General features: G+C 41.2%; 2 protein-coding genes across 5 annotated transcripts in view; both read left to right on the top strand.

Annotated features, from left to right (window-relative positions):
• The window catches only part of LOC310782462 (uncharacterized protein), a 79,733-nt gene that overhangs the window by 18,986 nt on the left and 43,951 nt on the right, over positions 1-16,796 (top strand). The window lies entirely within an intron of this gene.
• Positions 2,880-12,154, top strand: LOC310782131 (uncharacterized protein). Of its 3 annotated transcripts, none has more exons than XM_083642824.1 (11): positions 2,880-2,987; positions 3,261-3,578; positions 3,725-3,991; positions 4,254-4,316; positions 5,623-5,982; positions 6,119-6,373; positions 6,583-6,609; positions 8,394-8,422; positions 8,725-8,793; positions 10,144-10,239; positions 11,190-12,154. In XM_083642824.1, exons 1-11 carry the CDS (start codon positions 2,927-2,929, stop codon positions 11,301-11,303), a joined length of 1,659 nt encoding a protein of 552 aa, XP_083498950.1. In that variant the 5' UTR covers positions 2,880-2,926; the 3' UTR covers positions 11,304-12,154. The 3 variants fall into 3 exon arrangements, with proteins under 3 accessions (XP_083498950.1, XP_083498949.1, XP_083498948.1); XM_083642823.1 differs by having other exon boundaries at positions 6,556-6,609; positions 10,153-10,239; XM_083642822.1 differs by having other exon boundaries at positions 6,556-6,609.

Genomic DNA, 16,796 nt, shown 5'->3' with positions numbered 1-16,796 from the left:
CTATAGTGCTATCAGACTCTCCACTCATAGTGCTATCAGACTCTCCACTCCTCTATAGTGCTATCAGACTCTCCACTCCTCTATAGTGCTATCAGACTCTGCACTCCTCTATAGTGCTATCAGACTCTCCACTCCTCTATAGTGCTATCAGACTTCATCACGGCACAAATCCTGTCTGTTCTTTACTGAGCAGAATCTAAACAATCAAAGGACATAAACGTTGCAATAATGTCAGTATTTGTGTTGAACTGTGAATCTTCAAACCTTAGTTGTGAGCTGTGAAACTCCCTCAGTTCTCTTGTGGTTTTGAGGGGGAACTACACGTCATTGCCACAAATAAACTGTGGAAAGCTGGACTTGTTATGATGAATATGATTTGGTCAGCTTTACTGGCAGCAGCAGTTCGTAGGTAGTGGCTAAAATTCAGTTTTAAGGCACTTTAGGCTTGCTTGTCATATTGGTGATCTAGGAATTGAAGCTGATTTTACTGCTACTAAAATTTTTATTTTAAAATGAAATTTTCGGTCGGTGAGATATTTTGCTGTCTGTCTCTGTTTCAACAGCTGCAAGAAATTCAGAGAGATGTAAAAATAATACAATTAGCATGTTAGCTCTGTATCATCGTCCATCGAGTGTGTTGACTTATTCACAGTTTATCGATAAGGTGAGAATCCTGCTAGGGCTCTGTGTCTCTGTCTGTCCCACTGATGACATCATCAGTTATGTCATAAATTCACAGTGATGATGTCATCAGTGATGTCATAAATTGTGACATCATCAGTGATGTCAGAGGCATTGTGACATCATCAGTGATGCACACACACACACACACACGAGACACACACACATACACACAAGAGACAGACAGGCACACGTGATGATGTCATCAGTCTGAGGCTCATGAGAGAGACAGGATGCTCACGAGAGACTGAGGGAGAGGGAGAGAGAGAGAGGGGGAGATAGACTGAGGGAGAGGGCGAGTGAGGAGAGGGAGAGAGAGGGGGGAGAGACTGAGGGAGAGAGAGAGGGGGAGAGAGACTGAGGGAGAGAGAGAGGGAGACATTGTGCGTGCACCAATAGGGCAGGCAAGGCCACACAGCAGCCGAGCTGCGGGCAAGGCCGCGCAGTGGCCGAGTACCGCGCGAGATGCCTAGTATAATTGAATAAGGGCTATGTCTGTCTGTCTGTCCCACTGATGATGTCATCAGTGATGTCATAAATTGTGACATCATCAGTGATGTCAGAGGCATTGTGACGTCACACACACACACACAAAGTCCCAGTGATGATGTCATCAATGATGTCATAAATTGTGACATCAGTGATGTCAGAGGCATTGTGACATCATCAGTGATGTCATAAGAGGTTGTGATGTCATCAGTGATGTCATGAAATCAGTTATAACATCATCATTGATGACATAAGAGTCCCACTGATGATGTCATCAGTGATGTCATAAGAGCAAATCAAGTCCCAGGGGCAGACACTGAAAGAAGTGAGAGTCTGGCTTCAGACCCCCATCTTCAGCCATGGACAGCTGTATGTTGCCAGCTGCAGCACAGGTGATCCAGCATCCCTGAAGTATGCCATCAAGGAGCAGCCAGGGCGAGGCCACGCAGCGGCCAAGCTGCATATGCGAGGTGCAGGGCCAGCTCGGCGAGGTGCAGGGCGGGCGAGCCCGTGCAGCGGGCGAGCCTAGGAATCGAGTGCGCGTAGCGCCCCCTCAGCTGTATCTTCTGCCCCTCCAGTTTACTTCCTCTTCTACTCCTTGCAGCATGGCATAGCTGTTTTCAGAGGCTGTAGCAGGATCCTTTTTAAAGCTAGAGTGAAGATACTGGGATCATGAAACACCCATTGGTACCAAACAGCTTGTCGGCAAGGGGCTGCAATAACGCCCACAAGTGAGAGTAAATCTTGGTGAGGAAAAAACTGGCATGGCCATTTTCAAATCACAATTTTTAACTGCCCCCTTAGTCACCTCATCCTGGATTCTCACGACTGGCTCCCTGTGATTTTGGTGATGTAGGAATTTAAGCTGATTCTAGTGTTGCGCTCATTCTAATTGTCACTTTATATTAGAATAGATGGCTCAAATGTAATAATTTGTAACAAAACAGACATCATTCTGTGGGTCAGATCTTTTGTTATCTGTCTCTGTCAGCTGCGAGAAATTCAGAGAGATATAAAACCGATAAGATATACACTCACAGTGATATGGAAAATTGAAGTTCCATTCATTAAATTTCATATTCAATAAGCTATATAATTACATACACATAATTATTGATATGAGTTATTACATAAATGCACATATGCACAGACGCAATATACAGACACCATTAATCTACATACAGACAGTTATTGAGCAGGTTCACCCTCTGGCCTTCAGCAACACTGCATGTCAGTGACCTTGCTGACACAGAGACACAGGAACACACGCAATCTTGTGTGCTTCAAGTGAGATTATCCCTCTCCTCTCCCCTCTCTCCTCTCTGCCTATAAGTACATGACAATTGTGACATCTTCACTGAATTTGTAAACTCTATTTCATATCATGTATACATTGAGATGATCAGTAACTTCTCTAATTCTGTTTAGAGAAGTTTGTTATGGCTTAATACACTTTTATAAGACATCTTTCCTTCTCCATGGCTTCATTTCAATATTTGTTTATTTGGCTGAAATATTGTTATTATATAGCGGATGAGGGATGGTGAAATTCCATTCTACAACACACAGTAAATTCAACCAGACTGAAGGGGGGAGGGGCGGAGCAGAAATTGGGACTGCTAAGAGGAAGTGACATGTTTTACTCACAGGAAGTATATCTTTGTCTTTAAGAAGCATTAGTTCTGACACTTTGACAGTTGAGAGTGAGAGAACAAGATGGATAGATAGATTTAAAGAGACTGAGAGAAAGAGCAGAATGGCTGAATTCAGACTGACTCAAATCACTTTGTGTTTGATACTCGTGATTCATGGAACAGGTAAGGCTGCATTACAATGTAGAACTTACTTACAAATATCACTGGACTTCATTAATCTTCATTTAACTGAGACAGTCAATAGCTGGGTTTCTATTTGACTGTTTTTATTCACATTTTAAATGGAAACATGGCTAATGATGCCATTTCTGTTAACATGCTGAATGATTTGTTTAGTGAACTCTTTCTTGTCAGGGCACATTTGCAAACTTGAAACTATGAACCTATTCTGATTCAATTTAAATGTCCGTAATATGTCTGTCTTTTTCTCCACAGCAGTAACTGGACAATCTTGGCCCTCCTTTTCTGTAAGAGATGGAGATGAAGTCATTCTGCCTTGTGTACATGTAGGTGTGACACTCAGTCAGGATAAATGTGGCTGGAGCTTCGATCATTATGTAAAGCCTATAGTAGAGCTGGTTTCCAATGGTCAGATTGCATCAAATGAGTTTGCTACAGCTAGAGCAGACAGACTGAGTGTTACAGCCAACTGTTCTCTGACTATAAAGAACGTCACAGTTGAGGATGTTGGTCGCTACACCTGCCACCTGCCAGGACGCTCTGATGCTCAAGCTTTTCTGTCTCTTGTAAACAGTGAGTAACATTATACAGTATATACAATACAGTATAACCTATTCAGCTCAAACTACCTTCTTTGAATAATATACTAAAACATTATAATAATTCTGAGATAATTTTCCTGTTATTGTCTTCCTCTCACAATATCTCCATCTTCACAGTGACTGAACAGAAGGACACAGGTAAGCTGACATTGTCCTGCTCTGTGCTGACATTTGGAGGGTGTACTACACATACACTGAGGTGGCTGTATGACGGTGTGACGTTGAGTGGAACCATCGACAACATTCAGATGACACAGCAGTCTCCCTGCAACATCACTGTGACCTTTCTGACTTCTGATCGTACCAAAGAGAGATTCCAGTGTGAAGTAACTGATGCTGGAACACAAACAGTGCAAAGGTTTAACTTCACCTCTCTGTCCTCAGGTAAGAAAGCTTTGAGAATATAAGGAAGTTAAGGAACCGTTTAAAATATCTGCATCTTGATATGAAAAATAACAAAAACAATATTTTTTATTTGATAGCTTCAAAGTGACCATACAAAAGATAATTTTATTATTTCTTATTCATTTAGGCTACTGGATATGATAAACATGAGCTCTTGACTGACCCTATATTTCTGTGGACTTTGTTATTTATGGTACTAAATCAACAACAACAACAACAACAACAACAACAACAACAACAGCAATGATGACGACGACAACAACAGTGCCAAAAGAAGCAGAGCCTATACCCAATTCAAAACCAGGTAGTCACATTAGTTATTTTCACAATCCAGCCTCTCTCTGTATGTCTGTCTGTCCATCTGTCTGTCTGTCTCTCCCTCTCTCTGTCTGTCTGTCTCTCTGTATGTTTCTCCCTCTGTCTGCCTGTCTGTCTGTCTGTCTGTCTGTCTGTCTGTCTGTCTGTCTGTCTCTCCCTCTCTCTGTCTGTCTGTCTGTCTGTCTGTCTCTCTGTATGTTTCTCCCTCTGTCTGTCTGCCTGTCTGTCTCTCCCTCTCTCTGTCTGTCTGTCTGTCTCTCTGTATGTTTCTCCCTCTGTCTGCTTGTCTGTCTGTCTCTCCCTCTCTCTCTCTGTCTGTCTCTCTGTATGTTTCTCTGTCTGTCTGTCTGTCTGTCTGTCTGTCTGTCTGTCTGTCTGTCTGTCTGTGTGTCTGTCTGTCTCTCCCTCTCTCTGCCTGTATCTCCCTCTCTCTGTCTCTCTGTATGTCTCTCCTTCTGTCTGTCTGTCTGTCTGTCTGTCTGTCTGTCTGTCTGTCTGTCTGTCTGTCTGTCTGTCTGTCTCTCTCCTTATCTCTCTCTCTCTGTCTCAACTGTCTCACTCTCTCTTCACTCATGGCTGAGGCGGCTCAAACCTTGTTGCTTGCTTTTCCAACCACACAATGCACTGCTGCTTTGAAATCAACCACCAAAATTCACCAGAGGCAAAGTCATGACCACAATCTAGTTTGATAGAAACTCACAGACACACTCTCTGTATGTCTCTTTAAATTCAACCTGACAGAAGAGAGAGAGAAAATACAAATACAAAGGGAAAGGAAATAAATTGGGGCTGCTATGAGGAAGTGCCAAGCTATATCCACAGGAAGTACATCTTTGTCTTTAAGAAGCATCAGTAAAGGCTTGTTGAGAGTGAGAGAACAATATGGATAGAGTTAAAGAGACTGAGAGAAAGAGCAGAATGGCTTAATTCAGACAGACTAAAATCACTTTGTGTTTGATACTCGTGTTTCATGGAACAGGTGCATTAAAATGTATATTAAATAACAGATACATTACAAAACTGAATGTATACTACTTACTAATATTAGTATAACTGCACTTTATTCATTAATGTTAATTTAAGACGGTTAATGATGCCATTTTTGTCAACATGCTGAATGATTTGTTTAGTGGACTGTTTTTAACTTATCGGGGCACATTTGCTAAATTATGTTGTATAAGAAAAAATTTACGATATGAAAATTAAATATATTATCAACATACCAGCCATATTCCTATTCTGATTCAATTCACTTCAATTTTCACAATATTTCTCTATTATTTTCTCCACAGCAGGACCCAGTAATCAACGTTCACCCTCCTTCTTCTATGTCAGAGATGGAGATGAAGTCACTCTGCCTTGTGACAATGTGTTACCCAACCAGGATAAATGTGGCTTTACTACCTGGAACTTCAATCATTATATACATAGATACGTAGTAGAGCTGGTTAACCATGGGCAGATTGTATCAAATGAGTTTGTCAGAGCTAAAGCAGCCAGACTGAGTGTTACAGCAGCCGACTGTTCTCTGACTATAAAGAACATCACAGGTGAGGATGCTGGTCGCTACTACTGCCTACAGTACATAAAAAATGAAAATGGAGAAGAAAAACAAGATCCAGATGCTCAGGTTGATCTGAGTCTTGTAAACAGTGAGTATTAACATTATCACCTATTCAGTTCAAACTGCCTTCTTGTAAAAATATAAAACATCCAAATTCTGATTCCAGTAAGGTAGTTAATTTTCCTGTTATTCTCTCCCTCTCACAATATCTCCATCTTGACCAGTGACTGAACAGAAGAACAAGAACAATCTGATGTTGTCCTGCTCTGTGGTGAAATATGGACGGTGTACAGAGACACTGAGGTGGCTGTATAACAGTAAAGCGTTAGAGGGCAGTACCAGCAACATTCACACATCACAGTCTACCTGTAAGACTACTGTGTCCTTTCTGACTTCTGATTATGGCAAAGAGAGATTCCAGTGTGAAGTGACTGATGGTGGAACAGTGCAGACGTTTGACTTCGCCTCTCTGTCTTCAGGTGAGAAAGCTTTGACAATAAGGAACTGCTTAAATATCTGCATCTTGATATGTAAAATAACTTGATACTTTCAAAGTAACCATGCAAAAGATTATTTTATTATTTATTATTTACTGGATACGGAAAGTGAGCTCTTAACTGACCATATATATTTTGGGGCTTTGTTATATCATTTGTCCCAGGGCCCCCAACGATATCAACAACAAAAGAAACAGGGCCAACACCCAATTCAAAAGGTAGCTGACTTTCCATCTTGCATTACATATTTCCAGAGTCCAGCCTCTCTCTCTCTCTCTCTCTCTCTCTCTCTCTCCCTCTCTCTCTGTCTCTCCCTCAGCTTGGCAAATCTGTAGCATATTTAGCAACCTCCGTGGCATTTGTATTTGATCGACTTAGCTTGACACAATATGGCAAATAAAGAAACCTTTTGAAATGGTTTCATATGTCCAGCGGGGCAAATCATTCTCTGAACCCAGAGAAGCGTAATCCAGAGAGAACACCTAAATTGTAGTCTGACTCACTGGAAGCAGGCTGCAGGTGTAAGCTCTGACATTGGCTCCGACCATTTCAGTCGGAGTGAAGGGAAATCCCTTTCCTGTCCTGCATGTTGCTCTCAAATTCCTCCGCCGCTGTGAAACAACAACAACAGCGCAAGCTAGCAAACTTGTAAACTACATGCAGAGAGAGAGGCAAGTTTTGACAAAGATTTGGATTGTGCAATAAAGCAGTTCTGCTTGGTACTTTTGGTGGATGGTTGCAAAGATAACAGAGCAACAAACACCCCCCCCCCCTTTCCCCGCTATACCTGAGTGGAGGAGCCAGACTCTCTCCTGTGCTGGTACAGTGGGAAACGGAGCTAGTCTGGCAAGCGAGACTACCTAAATTGGAGCTACACGGTTTTTGTACAACAAAAGCAATGTGTTCTTGAAGAGTTAGGATAGTATATTTAACCTTTCAAGGACACACTGTACAGTGTACACATTCCCAAAATGTAGATTTTTAAATGCATTCTGGTTTAGGCATGATCTTTGAGACACAGTCACAGGACTATTATGGTGTTGTTGTTTTTTTACTTTTTTTAATCACATGGATAATATATAAAGTATTGCCTGCTTGCAAATACTAGGATATTTCTAAAGACCTTTCGTAGATGTTTGTGTGTGTATATGCAACGACAAGTTATATTCTATTCTATAGTAAATGTATTTTCCTTGTCCTATACAGAATAATCAAGAGAGAAAAGGGAGCTTCTTGGATATTTCGGAGCACAATTTAATACAGAAGTAATGTACATGTGTACTGAAAAACTTTACCAACAGTGTACATCTTCAATCAAACAAACACGGGCAACAAAACGCAGCGCATTTCAACCTCGCTGGTCTTCGTCAGGCTGTAGACAGCGAGGTTGAAACGCATTGTGTTTTGTTGCCCGTGTTTGTTTGATTGAAGATGTACACTGTTGGTCAACTTTTTCAGTACACATGTACATTACTTCTGTATTGAATTGTGCTCCTAAATATCCAAGAAGCTCCCTTTTTTCTCGTGATTATTCTACTTTGGCCTGCTGAGCTTTCTTGTCCCATTTTCTTTGTATTCTCCTTGTCCTATAGCTACAGGAAATTTGTTTTGCAGACAATAAACTAATAATTTGGAAGCACATCATGTGACACAATAACAACACATACTGTAACTCATCATCACAACAAATGCCAAATATGATATTTCTGAAACATATTCAACTCTTTCCTCTTTCACTGACAGGAGTTTGAATCTATTTTAGTTCCATATACAGCATATGTACAGTAATAGGTCACTTGAAGCTGCTGACAAAATGTCTAACTTCTTCTAGGTGGGGGTCTACAATGGTGGCCCATCATAGTGGGTTTAACTGCAGTCATAATAATAGTTCTTGCCCTCGTGGTGTGCTGGAAGAGAGCTTGTGTAAAATGTGGTCACATTGATGAAGCCAGACTGTGTCTGCAGAAGATAAACTCTCCTCTCACTTTTGCTTTTTTTCCAGGGAACCAAACAGCAGTGAAACACGACACTGTGAGTTTAAAACTGAAGGATACAATGTTTATGCAGTCAGGACTTTACACCACACATATACAGTACACAAGTACATATATATCTTTACATGATGTTGAATCATGAAAAGATATATATTTGCTTATAGCATACTGTATATAATGTGAAAAAGCTGAAGCAATGTATGAATTTACACATGGCACTGCACTTCCTTTGTTAGACTCGTCTGCACTTCTGGTTTTGTAACAAGTCTCATTATAGTAGTATTCTGTTATAAGTGATCTTTACTGGAATGTAAAGCTAACTGGGCTGTATGTGTCCAGGTTCTGACCTCAGTCAGCACTACCAATCCTGCAGTGAAGCAGTCTGGACCAGGAACCAGCCAGTACCAGGTCAGATCACACTCACACACACTATCCACTACATGTACACGAGACACATCTGATTTACTTCTGTGGTAAAAAGGATCAGAGGGAAGTAAGGAGTAGAGTTGACTCGAATCGACTCGAGTAGAGTAGATTATGGCCCATTTCCACCACTGGTATTAGTGTAGCGCATGCATGTAAATAACAACAAATTGATCCATTCTCCTAGCCGATGGTCTCATTTACCCATGTAGGTCATATAGAGGCACCAGTATTTCATAACCAGTTTAGAAGTTCCATGTATGGATTTAATTTTAATGTTATATGTTATAGCCTACTTCCTGGTATGGTCGCAGTGACTAGTACTGACTAGTACTGACTAAAGTACTAGTACTGAAGTCACGTCGGCTAAAGTCACGTCCTCTCCTGCATTCAACATACAACCAAGGGATTTCATCCGCCATTCCTTTTCCATCTACAGGTTGTTAAAATTTCCGTGTGTTCATTTAACGTTATACAAATGGAGGGCGGAGGGCAGATATGTGGTCGCTATGGGCGGAGGGCAGATATGCGGTCGCTATGACGACCAGGTGTGGGCGGAGGCGAGTAAACTTGTGATGGAAGCAGACAGTCTATCAGGTCGAGACTATAACATATAAGGCCAACTAAGAGTAGAGCCGTACTGTGCTGTTATATGTGGTGGAAATGAGCCAGAGTAGAGTAGAGTAGAGTAGAGTAGAGTAGAGCAGAGCAGAGTAGAGTAGAGCAGAGTAGAGTAGAGTAGAGTAGAGTAGAGTAGAGCAGAGCAGAGCAGAGCAGAGCAGAGCAGAGTAGAGTAGAGTAGAGTAGAGTAGCTGAGACAGGAAGTGAGACATAAGTGTGAAGCAGGATGTGGCTGAAAAAGTGCATACATGCTTATCCAACCAGTCCTTAATAAACTAGACTACAACCCTGAACATTTCTCCAACTTGCTGTTTAAATGTATTTCTTGACCCTGCAAGCATGGAATCAAGTCTCTGTCTTTGTTAGTTTCATAGTTATGGCTAAAAATGTATAACCATCTAATGGCAGAAATGCTGAATCTGGATCACCACCAACATTTATTCAGTTCTTCCTTGGTCCAAGGGTGATCTGTCAACTAAATCTCATTGAAATCCATTTATAAGTTTTTGAGAAATCCTGCTGACAGACAGCCAACAAACTAACTAACCGAGACAAAAACATGACTGGCAGAGGTACTAAGTTAAGAAATAGAATAGAATAGAATAGAATAGAATAGAATAGAATAGAATAGAATAGAATAGAATAGAATATCAGGGGACATGTTCGTACAAACCTGTGTGCCACTGACCTGCCATTGTGTTGCTCACTGGTCAGACTGTTCAGACAGATGATGATGGACTCACCTACGCCTCCGTCAGCTACTCCAACAACAACGAGAAGAGGAAGAAGAAGACCGCTGGTACAGCACAGGTGAGCTGTCTGTTCTGTTTTATCACTGTTGGTGGGAAAATGACAAAAGCAACATTTTCAGGTAGCTATTAAAAAAATATATGTAGCCTATATAAAAATATAAAAAAGAAAATAATTGATATTTTTACCACACATGTAGCCTATTTTCAACATTACACAATAGCTTTTTTTATCAGGATTTAAGGCTCCAACATTCATGAAACAAAACAAAAAAATGTTTTGTAAACTTTCAAAGATGCCAATATTTCAGATGTGTGGTTTTACAGTTGTGTTACAGTTGTCTGGGTCCAGATCTTCAAATCCGCCCACTCCACTGAGTTGACTGCTTCTGGTCTGGCATCGTTCGCCTGGGTAAACCCAGCCTCCACGTGACCTCTATGTGCTATCAGTCATGAAACACACGCATAGCCTGTGACGTCACGTTGAAGGCTGGGTTTACCCAGGCTTGTGACATGCAACAGTGATTTATCATGTTGTGAGGGGACTAATGAGTAGCCAATCAATCAGTGCGAATAAACAGCACAATGGGCGGGACTAACGCTGTTGTCAAGCAAGCTGTTGTCAAGTGCACAGGACCTAACAACAATGACCAGTTATGTCATTCATGCACAAATGACATCACTGGTCCACAACTTAAATCAAATCAACTCTCAATAACTGTCAAGCTGAATGAATGCCTGTGAAACTGTTTACAGTTTTATTGATTTTGTAATGATAGAAAGCTGGTTGAAAATCGGCAGAGTGTTAAGGTGTGTTGTGTCAAAGTTGTGTGCTTTTTGTTTTGTGGTGATTTGTTTGTTTTATATTGTTTTGTTGTGTCTTTTGTTTTGTTGTGTTTTGTTGTGATTTCCCCCCCTTTTTTTGTATTATGTTTTGTGCTTTGTTTTGTTGCATTGTGTTGACTTTTCTGCGTTGACATGTTTGGTGATTGGCGTGTTGTTGTTTTGCAGGTTAATGATGATGATGAAGATGTGACCTATGCTGCTGTGAAACCCTCCTCTGCCTCTGCTGGAGACACTGATCCCAGCAGCCTCTACGCCACCGTCAACAAGCCAAGGAAATAACCCCCCACTCTTCTAAAGGTTTTTACTGAGAAGTTTGTTATATAACATTTTATTAGTCAAAAGAATGGATGTGATAAAGTCCTTATTTGTGGGGGCTTTCGGGTCTCGTTGAGGAGGCGGATGGCAGTTGGGGAGAAGCATTTGAATATTTATTTGCACTCATTTGCATATTTAAACAAAAAAAACTCTGAAAACTTATAAAATTATTGTCTTAATGTAAGTAGGCTAATCAACATGTGGAAGTTTAATGGTGATCTATTAGTTACTTTACTTTTTTTACCTTATCGCTCCGATGTGGGGGATTTGTGTTTGCTTGTCTATCCATCAGATTTTATATCATTTCATCCAGTTACTTACAGTGTGTGTAGAGAAGACGGCATTATATCTGTGTGTGTGTGTGTGTGTGTGTGTGTGTGTGTGTGTGTGTAACATTTTAAAGCAGTATTACATATCATTTCCATAACAACAAGCAATCATTTGTATGATCATTTTCAGGATTAGTTGCTGTAAAAAGCTTTTTGACAGTGTAAATTTTGTCCAGAAGGGGGAGCCATAAGCTAACCTGTGAAAAGTAGAAGTGATAACCAACCATTCATGGACTGGGTGCTGTACTTGAATCAAGCTAAATAAGCATAATGGACAATAGCCGACATTTTGCTTTAAAATATAATCATTGATAGTAAATGTATTGTGCTTAGTGATGATGTGCTTGTGTTTAGGTTATAGTTTATGGATTATTAGGTTTTATTACGGCTTTTATGTTTGCATTTTAGCATTTAATACCATTATACATGTACTGCAATGGTTATTTCATGTGGAATTATTTTGAGATTTATATATACTCACATATTTACTTTTTTAATATATTAAAAGTGTTGGTTTCTCTGATATTCTCTACATCAGTGGTTCTCAAGTTTTTTCATGTCAAAGACCAACAAACTGACACAAATTAGAAGACAATATATGATAAGGTTTTGTCCCAGGGTCCCCCATCTGATTATATATATTTTTTATGTTTTATTACAGAAAGTATATGAACCCTATGACTAAAATAGACATTCTCTCATTGTGTTACTTATGGATGGGATTATAGTGGGGAAAAAATGCTGGGGACATGGAAGCCCCCCAAGGACCCCTGGGGGTCCCCGGACCACACTTTGAGAACCACTGTTCATACAATGTATTGTTGTAATATAGTGTAATAATAAGAAATCATTCTATTCTATTATCATTTGTTCTATTCTATTCTAGTCCAAACATTTTCATGTGGGAGGATCACACTATTCCACCCAGTTCCCCTCCCCCCAAATAGACCAGAGGAGGCGCTAGTGCAATGACCAGGCTTAATTCACATTCCCACCCGCAGACACCACCAATTGTGCCTTGTATGGACGCCCGACCAGGACCTACGTAACACGGGGCTCGAAACCTGCGACCCTCGTGTTGGTAGGCAGGGAATCTACCGTTGCACTACCCAGACGCTCCTGCTATCAGACTTCATCACAGCACAAATCCTGTCTGTTCTTTAATGAGCAGAGTCAAAGCACATAAAAGTTGAATTATTGTTATTATATTCAGTATAGTGCAGTGCCCGTTCCCCTCCCTCCCCTTTCCCCCATGCATGCTCTGCACTCTTCACCCCCCATCCTCCCCCTGTTTTCCCCCCCGCCTCGACACTGCACTTTCTTGGGTCCCCAGCAGCAAGGCGCGGACTGCATAATCGGGCACGTCGGGCAAATGCCCGGTGCCCTGGCCTGGCCTGGCTGCAGTCAGGCCACTCACTGAACAGCAGGCCAGGCCGCCTACTGGTTTACTAGTGGTTTTATTACTTTATTCAGGGTTAAAGTGGGTGCATCTCATTGTAAAATTGGACTCGGGCCGTCTGAAGCCCAATTTGGGCTTCAAACGGCCGAAATCTGGCTTCAAACGGCCCAAATTGGACTTCAAACGGCCGAAATCTGGCTTCAAACAACCCAAATTGGGCTTCAAACGGCCCAAATTGGGCTTCAAACGTCCCACCCCTGCCAGCAGCGCACACGCTCAAGTTTCAAGTTGACTGGACGAACAGTTCTCCAGATACGTGGAAGCCATGTTGTGATTGTTCAAATTGCACTGCAATCAGCACTGCACTCTGGCAGCTTCCCAGCAGAACACTCCCCAAGTTTGAAGTCGATCCGACAAACGGTTCTCCTCAAGATATGCAAAGGACACACGTACACAAACACACACACACACACACACACACACACTACCGGAATTATAGTGTAGATTTGTTCACACTTACAGTTGTGAGTTGTGAAACGCCCTCAGTCTTCTTGTGGTTTTCAACAGAATTAACTGAGGCCGACAAAAAGACTGCAGCTATGAAAGTAAGGAAAGGAGCATTATCACAGTAAAGACGTGTATTTTTCTCTTCCTGACTTAGAGAAAGATATTCAAGCTGTTCATCTTGTAATAACTAAATCTGTTTTAAACAAGTTTGTCTTTTCTTGTCGCATTTGTTTTAGCTCTGCAGATAGTTCAGAATGCAGCAGCTAGGATCTTAACAGATCTAACAGGAGAGATCATTGAACTGTTTTAATTGCCTTGAATCGGCTTGAAGTTGAACTTAGACTTGATAAAAAAAAATAGTTGCTTTTAGTTGTAAGTACTTTGGTTGATTATAGCATTGCATATAGCAAGAATTGAAAACCACAAAAGCTCTTAGATTGTTCAAAAGGTGATCAAGCATTTGAAGCATTAAAAAAAATCTAATTTCTATTAAGCCACAACTGAGAACTCATTTTAGTTACCCTTCGTTAAATAGTTGCATTTAACTGGTAACTTGTGTTGTCATAATTTCCAAAGTGTGCTTGAGGACTGGCTGTTCCTGTCAGCCTGCTGTGGTTAAGCTGATCTGCTCCTGATGAGAAGGACAAAACACCAGACCTCTGCTGGCTCGCCCAACATTCACACCAACACACTTCCCTGCTCATCTCTCAACAGAAAACAGTGTCAAACTGCAATGAGAAATGAACACTTCTCGTACTAAATATCTGTGTTTTTCCACAGTAATGCACCACGGGCATCAGGGGCCAAATTTGATTTCAACAACCAATGTGCTCACCCTAAAAAAGAAAAAAGTCTTGATTCAATTCACTCCAGTGCTGGATCACTCCATGACAAGAGGTTTCAATAGAATATCCGTAAACTGACTCAGGAAAACTAATTTTTTAAGTTTTCCCAATTTAATAGACCATTTTCACAGCAGCTATTTTGATTTGTCAAAGCAGGTTAAACACGTGTAACCAATAACATTAATGAGGGCCCTGGCAAAGGAACACCTAAATGGAATGGAACCATCTTACATCTTAGATCTGTGTTTGCCCTGCTTTACATGTCAAAATGGCTGCTGTGAAAAGGGTCTATAGTGGTAGTCAGGAGTGACTCTCCACTCCTCTATAGTGCTATCAGACTCTCCACTCCTCTACAGTGCTATCAGTCTCTCCACTCCTCTATAGTGCTATCAGACTCTCCACTCCTCTATAGTGCTATCAGTCTCTCCACTCCTCTATAGTGCTATCAGACTCTCCACTCCTCTATAGTGCTATCAGACTCTCCACTCCTCTATAGTGCTATCAGACTCTCCACACCTCTATAGTGTTATCAGACTCTTCACTCCTCTATAGTGCTATCACTATCAGTCTCTCTACTCCTCTATAGTGCTATCAGTCTCTCCACTCCTCTATAGTGTTATCAGACTCTTCACTCCTCTATAGTGCTATCACTATCAGTCTCTCTACTCCTCTATAGTGCTATCAGTCTCTCCACTCCTCTATAGTGCTATCAGACTCTCCACTCCTCTATAGTGTTATCAGACTCTTCACTCCTCTATAGTGCTATCACTATCAGTCTCTCCACTCCTCTATAGTGCTATCAGTCTCTCCACTCCTCTATAGAGCTATCAGACTCTCCACTCCTCTATAGTGCTATCAGTCTCTTCACTCCTCTATAGTGCTATCAGACTCTACACTCCTCTATAGTGCTATCAGTCTCTACACTCTATAGTGCTATCAGACTCTACACTCCTCTATAGAGCTATCAGACTCTCCACTCCTCTATAGTGCTATCAGTCTCTCCACTCCTCTATAGTGCTATCAGTCTCTCCACTCCTCTATAGTGTTGTCAGACTTAATCATGACACAAATCCTGTCTATTCTTTACTAAGCAGAATCTAAACAGTTAAAGGACATAAATGTTGCAATAATGTCAGCTCAGTATTTGTCTTGAAGTGTGAATATTCACACCTTATGAGCAGTGAAACTCCCTCAGCCCTCTTGTGGTTTTGAGGGGGAACGACACGTCATCATTGCCACAAATACACCATGGGACTGCACAGAAGCTGGACTTGTTATGATGAATATGATTTGGTCAGCTTTACTAGTAGCAGCAGTTTGTAGGCTAGTGACTAAAATTCAGATTTTAAAGGCCCTTTAGGCTTGCTTGTCATATTGGTGATCTAGGAATTGAAGCTGATTCTACTGCTACTAAAATTTGAATGTGAACCAGAGCTCGTCCCCACGAAAGAGGCGTGGTTTGTGACAACTAGCAATCACAATGCAATATGGACAGCTCCGGATTTTACAGCGTCAGACACGCCTATTTCCTCATTCATTGAAAGCCACATCAAAGTGGCAAATTAATGTAGCTTTACTGCATGTCACAATCAAAGTCTGCATTGGATTTGAGTCTGTTACTGAAGGACTGTCTAAAGTTACCGCTTTTATTCACATCAGTCATTTGATTTCTGCTGCCGTTTCTGCGTATAAAAATAGCAGCTCCGTTGCACACTGCGCACCTTAGTGCGCTTTGGAGACGTTTATGGTAACCTTTTGCAGGTGATTTAGTGATATTTCTCCATGCAGCTTTCAGCTGCTATCGGCAGGGTCAAACGTGCTTGGGAGCAAATAAAAATGAATACTTCACGCTGGAGGAACAAACCATAATCTTAAGGAAATATGAAGAATTCAAAGATGAAGGCTAATAAAAACCAAAGGCAACACTGCTGCACATAATAATCACAGAAAGGAGGGCTGGCAAAAAATGCAGATTGTCTCAATGCCCAAAGTTATTCAGCTTGCTTGATTTTGACACACGGTGCGCTTTGGAGATGTATATGATTAAATGGCTCTTAGCGGTCTCAAAAGACTCTTCTCTCCTTTTCCAGGGAGCTCATTGTTTCGTGAGCAGTGCCTTTTAAGGTTTAATCTTATCCTTGCAACTTAACCTGCTATCGACCAGGTTAACTATGAAGCATAAGTTGCTATGGAAATATATCTCGGTAAGAAGTTAAGTAGCGTCGTAGCACGGCAAACCCAGGGTTAAACCTGAAGTTACCTCGCTAAGCCACTAATCTTGCTTCGTGGTATACTCCTGACTCCACACCAAAACACCAACTTCCTGTCTCAGACTGGAGAAAATCAGATTTTGGACTGCTGTCTGTCTCTTCATTGA

This window comes from Poromitra crassiceps (assembly GCF_964638095.1).
Source record: "Poromitra crassiceps genome assembly, chromosome: 9".
Classification (NCBI taxonomy): domain Eukaryota; kingdom Metazoa; phylum Chordata; class Actinopteri; order Beryciformes; family Melamphaidae; genus Poromitra; species Poromitra crassiceps.
This window is presented reverse-complemented; position numbering and strand designations above follow the sequence as displayed.

Coding starts and splice junctions, on each gene's coding strand:
- LOC310782131 (XM_083642822.1), top strand. CDS start 2,927: ATGGCTGAATTCAGACTGACTCAAATCACTTTGTGTTTGATACTCGTG. Junction 5,983..6,118: donor TGATCTGAGTCTTGTAAACA/GTGAGTATTAAC, acceptor CATCTTGACCAG/TGACTGAACAGAAGAACAAG. Junction 6,374..6,555: donor CTTCGCCTCTCTGTCTTCAG/GTGAGAAAGCTT, acceptor CATTTGTCCCAG/GGCCCCCAACGATATCAACA.